This window comes from Pistacia vera, unplaced genomic scaffold, assembly GCF_008641045.1.
Source record: "Pistacia vera cultivar Batoury unplaced genomic scaffold, PisVer_v2 Contig471, whole genome shotgun sequence".
In the NCBI taxonomy this organism is placed as follows: Eukaryota; Viridiplantae; Streptophyta; class Magnoliopsida; order Sapindales; family Anacardiaceae; genus Pistacia; species Pistacia vera.
In genome coordinates this window covers 33884-40076 of record NW_022196303.1, presented here as the reverse complement: position 1 = coordinate 40076, position 6193 = coordinate 33884, and the positions used below count along the sequence as shown (strand labels likewise).

General features: G+C 51.3%; 1 protein-coding gene across 1 annotated transcript; it reads right to left on the bottom strand.

The window, feature by feature from the left end:
- Positions 1 to 654: 654 nt before the first annotated feature.
- On the bottom strand, positions 655 to 5146 carry LOC116146081. Its single transcript, XM_031431494.1, is given in 5 exon segments — positions 655 to 798; positions 2131 to 3056; positions 3059 to 3241; positions 3386 to 4234; positions 4237 to 5146. Coding segments are annotated over 5 exon segments (3012 nt in total).
- Between the last annotated feature and the right edge of the window lie 1047 nt (positions 5147 to 6193).

Here is a 6193-nt window from a genome sequence, read left to right as displayed (position 1 = left end):
CCGAGCTGAACCCACTAACCGTTGGAGAGTTTGCACTTGCAGAGTCGTTGATGAAGAAGTTGACTGTCCCGAGCGCGAGCGAATCCATCTCCAGGCGTCGAGAGAAGAGGAAGAAGGAGTCGTTGGTTAGGGCGGATGCGAGGGTTGAGAACGTATTGGAGACGCTGCCCAGTCGGCAGCCACCAAGTCAGTAGCCTTCGGCGGGAGCCAGGTCGTCCCAGGCTGCCGTTGTGGATGAGGAGGCCAGGACTATTACCATCACGATTCCGGCTACTGCGTCGACTTATTCCGACGCGACATCTATGAGTAAGCTGGCCAACTCCTTCTTGTTCCCGGCGGATGAGGCGCGCCTGAACCAGATGGGTGCGGTTGCTGTAGCTGATTGGGGTGTATCCCGCGCCGTTCAGGTATGGCAGTATTTGTTCATTTTTCTTGTTTTCGACTCTGTTCTCATTGCTAAGTTTTGTTGTGCAAGTACTCACTAGCAGTCTCCATCTAAGGAAGTCTATCGTGGCGCAGGAGAAGCGGATACAGGATGTATCTAAGGCCAATGCTGGTTTGCGGCAGAGGGAGGCAGCATCCCGGAAGGCTGAACAGGAGAGTCAGCAGCGCCTCAAGGATAGTGAGGCCTAGGTCGAGAGGTTACGGCGCGAGTTAGCCGAGAGGACCGCGGAGGTCGAGTCCCTCAGGGAGCAGTGCATCTCCATTGCTGATGACGCCATCATTAAGGCCCGAGGCGAGCTCATGCTGGAGTTTAAGGAAGGGCAGACCTCTCATTGGGATCCGGATGAAGACATTCTGCTCATGCAAGAGTTGTTGGAAGAAGAAACTGGTCATCCGGTGGGACAGGACGAGGAGCAGGCGCCTAAGCTTAGTCAGCCGGGTGTTGGGGACGTGAGCGACCTGGCTGCGGGGCCGAGCACTAGTGGTGCTTGCGTGGCGACTGATTTGGTGGTAGAGGATGAGACTCGTGTTGAGGATGCTTAGTGCTCTCCCCCATTTCCTTTTTTGTATTTTGGGGCCTACGATGCCCTTTTGTCTGGCGTCTGTGCCGTTTTCTGTATTCTGAACTGGGGCGTTTGACGCCATATATATTACCTTTGATTGTTCTGGTTTCTCATGTTGTCTCCTTGGATGAATGAACTGTTCTTTTATTTGTCTTCCTTATTTTTGTGCGTGTTACCTCAGCGTGGCCTAATGTTTAAGGCATGTAGGCCTTATGTTGGGCTGGGTTGGTGCTTTGCTTGACAACGGTATAGGAATCATTCATTCGGTCGGGTCGACCGAGTGTGTAGTCCCCTGGATGAATGGCGGTGCATCTTTAGTTCAGTTTTTGGGTTGGATGGGGCCGGTCCTAAGGTGCCAAGTCTTGGATCGGTCAGGGCCGATCTTAAGGTGTTCTCGAGAGTCGAGCGGGGTAGATTCGAGTGTGAGTAATTCATCGACCGGGTCGACTTGAAGGTATCCGTCCGTTTTATCGGGCAGGGCCGATTTGAAGGTGTCCGTACGTTCATCGGGCAGGGCCAATTTGAAGGTGTCCGTACGTACATCGGGCAGGGCTGATTTGAAGGTGTCCGTACGTATATCGGGCAGGGCCGATTTGAAGGTGTCCGTACGTTCATCGGGCAGGGCCGATTTGAAGGTGTCCGTACGTATATCGGGCAGGGCTGATTTGAAGGTGTCCGTACGTTCATCGGGCAAGGCCGATTTGAAGGTGTCCATACGTATATCGGGCGGGACTGATTTGAAGGTGTTCGTACGTATATCGGGCAGGGCCGATTTGAAGGTATCCGTACGTTCATCGGGCAGAGCCGATTTGAAAGTGTCCATACGTTCATCGGGCAGGGCCGATTTGAAGGTGTAAGTAATTCGTCGACCGGGGTCGATTTGAAGATGAGAACTACTTAATAATACTTCATTAAATATCTGGCCATGAGGCCGACTGTCTAAGAGGAGGTGGATAGGCCCACTCATCCTTTTATTAATAATGAAAAGAAATGAAAAAAAAACAAAATTCCCGAAAAGGACAAGGTTCACCTATGAGTAGTAACGTTTGAGGTGAACGGCATTCCAACTGTTGTTGATGTCTTTGCCCTCGGGGGTCTGGAGTTTGTAGGCGCCCTTCCCTGCTTCTTTGATTATCTTGTAGGGGCTTTCCCAGGTGGGGCCGAGTTTGCTAGAGTTAATCTCCTTGGTGTTTTGGAAGACCTTACGAAGGACCCAGTCGCCTATCTTAAAAGTGCGGATCCTCACGCTGCGGTTATAATGTCGGGCGGCCTGTTGCTGGTAGACTGTATTGCGGATGCTCGCCTGTTCCCGTAGCTCGTCCACAGTGTCTAGGTTCTGGCAAAGGTTTTGGCTATTTGATTTCTCGTCCGCCCATTGGAGCCTGGTGGACGGAACTGATACTTCGGCTGGAATGACTGCTTCGGAACCGTATGTCAGGGAGAAAGGTGTTTCTCCGGTTGATGATCAAGCCGTGGTTCGGTATGACCAGAGGACTCCGGGTAGCTCGTCCGCCCATACGCCCTTAGCTTTCTGTAATCGCTTCTTCAGTGTCTGCATGATTGTTTTGTTTGATGACTCGGCTTGGCCGTTAGACTGGGGGTTACAGGGGGTTGAAAAGCTCAACTTTATTCCCCACATGTCACAGAAATCCCTGAAGCCTGAACTAATGAACTGGGACCCATTATCGGTGACAATCTCATTTGGTATTCCGAACCTGCAGATCACATTCTTCCAGATGAAAGCTTTTACCTCTCGGTCTCTGACTTGAGCGAAGGCTTCGGCTTCGATCCACTTGGTGAAGTAGTCTGTCACAGCCAACATGAAGACTCGTTGCCCCGGTGCAGTAGGTAGCTTTCCCACGATGTCCATTCCCCACTTCATGAATGGCCACGGTGTGAGAATGGAATGGATTCATTCTGGTGGGAGGTGTGAGACGTGAGCAAACCTCTGACAGCTGTCGCATTTCTTTGCGTAAGCGGTCGAATTGGTGCGTATGGTCGGCCAGTAGTACCCCGCGGTGATCACCCGGTGAGCCAGACAGCGCCCCCTGCATGGTTGCCACATTCGCCTTCATGGAGTTCGGCTAGAACACTTTGGGCCTCTTCTAGGCTTATGCATTTGAGGTAGGGGCCCGAGAACGACTTTCTGAGGAGTTGGCCCTCATGTAGGGTGAATCTGGCGGCTTTTGCTTTCAATCGGCATGCTTCGTTCTTGCTAGCCAGGAGCTCATCGTCTTCCAGGTACTTTATTATCGGGGTCATCCAACAATCGGCTTGTTCAACGCCCATGGCTTCTACAAGAGACTTGTTTGGTGGCGGTTCCTTCTAGTTGGCTGGCCATTGCATGAATAAGAGGGGAATGGATGACTGGGAGGAACATGGGAGTGCTGAGCCAAGGTTGGCGAGGGCGTCGGCATGGTTATTCTCAGCTCTGAGGATCTGTACTATTGAGAACTCTTCGAATTCGGCCTGTAGCTCTTTGACCATGCTCAAATAGGATGTCATTTTTGAATCACGTGCTTGATACGTACCTTGTAGTTGATTGACCACGAGTTGGGAGTCCGACTTCACTTCTAGTCTCTTGGCGCCAATTTCTCTGGCCAGGGAAAGTCCAGCTAGGAGGGCTTCATATTCGGCCTTGTTATTTGTGCATTTGAACCCACACCGGATTACTCGCTGGATGATGTCTCCCTCTGGTGCGATCAATACTATTCCGAGTCTGCTTCCATTGATATTACTCGATCCGTCTACTAGGAGGGTCCACTTTAAGGGTGGTGCGCCGTTCATGCATAGTAATTCTCTTTCGGCCTGGGTGGTGGCACTTGGTGTGAAGTCGGCAATGAAGTCTGCCAGTGCCTGGGACTTGATGGCGGTGCGTGGTTGGTAGAATACGTCGTACTCGCTGAGCTCTACCGTCCATTGTATGAGTCGGCCTGATAGTTCTGGTTTGTGCAATATTTTCTTAAGCGGGAAAGAGGTGATCACAACTATAGGGTGGCACTGGAAATATGGTCTGAGCTTCCTGGATGCATGGATGAGGGCGAGGGCAAGCTTTTCCAGTTGGCTGTATCGAGTTTTTGCGTCGAGGAGCGACTTGCTGATGTAATAGATCGGTGACTGCTTTGTTTCTTCTTCCCGAACTAGCACCACTGATATGGCTGTCTCTGAGACCACTAGGTAAGTGTATAGCTTCTCCCCGTCCATGGGTTTGGAAAGCAGCGGGGGGTGGTCAAATACCTCTTCAGCTGTTGTAGGGCTTCTTCGCATGAGGGGGTCCAATCGAACTTGTTGGATTTTTTGAGGGCATGGAAGAATAGATGGCACTTATCAGCGGACCTGGAGATGAAGCGGCTCAAGGCAGTCACTCGTCCTGCAGGGCGCTGGACATCTCTGATGCAAGTCGGGGATGGTATGCTGAGGACCGCTCTGATCTGGTCGGGGTTTGCTTCTATCCCTCGCTGAGTAACCATATAGCCTAAGAATTTACCTGATGAGACGTCGAATGAGCATTTTTCTGGGTTCAGCTTCATGTTGTACTTCCGGAGAACGGCGAATGCCTGGCTAAGGTGGTCAAGGTGTTGTTCGGCGATCAGGGATTTGACGAGCATGTCATCGATGTACACTTCCATGGTCTTCCCTAAGTGGTCAGAGAACATTTTGTTGACCAGACTTTGGTAGGTGGCTCCGTTGTTTTTCATTCCAAATGGCATCACTTTGTAACAGTAGGTTCCCCTCTCTGTGATGAAGGCTGTCTTCTCCTGGTCGTCCGCATGCATCAGAATCTGGTTGTATCCCGAGAAGGCATCCATGAAACTGAGGAGTTCGTGCCCTGCGGTCGCGTCTACCATCATGTCGATATGTGGAAGGGGGAAAGAGTCCTTGCGGCAGGCTTTGTTCAAGTCAGTGAAGTCGATGTAGACTCGCCACTTCCCGTTCTTTTTCTTTACGACTACAACGTTTGCCAGCCATTCGGGGTAGTGGACCTCTCTGATCATGCTGTTGTTTAGGAGCTTTTCAATCTCTTCATTGACGATCCGGTTTCGTTCAGGTGCGAATTTCCTCCTCTTCTGCTTGACTGGCGGGTGATCCGGATCTGCCTTGAGCTGGTGGACCATTGCGTCTGGATTGATTCTGGTCATGTCGGCATGGGACCAGGCGAAACAGTCTTCGTTCCGTTTGAGAAATTCTATCAGCTTCTCTCTTGTCTCGGGTTCGAGGCGGGAGCCTATGTGTGTCTTCCTCTCCGGGTCATCCGGATGTATCTGCACTTCATCCAACTCCTCAATGGTCGGTTGGTCAGGCTCTGTTCGAGGGGTTGGATGAGACTGTAATTGCTATGAAGAGTTTCCCTTGCCTTTGAAGGCGTTTTTGTAGTAGTCCCTAGAAGCTTTAGGGTCACCCTTGATCTCTCGTACTCCCCACTTGGTTGGAAACCTGATTGTCTGGTGGAAAGTAGATGGGACTGCCCGTATGTCGTGGATCCAGAGACGGCCCAAAATGACGTTGTAGGGGGATGGGCAGTCGATCACCAGGAAGACTGTCTGTTTGTTTACTCCGCCGGCATAGATAGGAAGGATGATCTCCCCGATAGTGTATTTCTGCTCCGAGCTGAATCCAACTAGCAGTGTCGGTCGCCTGTTGATATTTGCTTCTTCCAACCCCATTGCTTTTACTGCTTCGAGGAATAGGATATTTGCTGACGAACCTCCGTCTACGAACACTCTTTTCACTAGGATGTTGGCTATTTGCAGGGAAATGACTAAAGCATCGTGGTGAGGAGCAGCCAGGGTGACTGGTTTGTCATCCTCGAACTGAATTACTTGATGGGAGTATGACCTCGAGACCGGGTGGATGGACTGGACTTCATGATGGTTTGTTCTAGCATGCCGCTTCGCTGATGAGTAACTTACCCCACTGATTTCTGATCCTCCGGAGATTAGCGAGCAGAAACCCTTCAGTGTCTCGCGGAGGGGGCGACTGCTGTTTGGAGCTTTTCTGGCTAATGGTGTTCTTCCCCTTGTCAGTGAGTAGATCACGGAGATGTCCCCTCTTCAGAAATGCGGCAACCTCGAGCTGCAAGGCGATACAGTCTGCGGTGTTGTGCCCGTGATCATTGTGGAACTCGCACCACTTGGTTGTGTCTCTCCTTGCCTCAGGATTGAGCTTACCAGGCCACTAGACTGCGG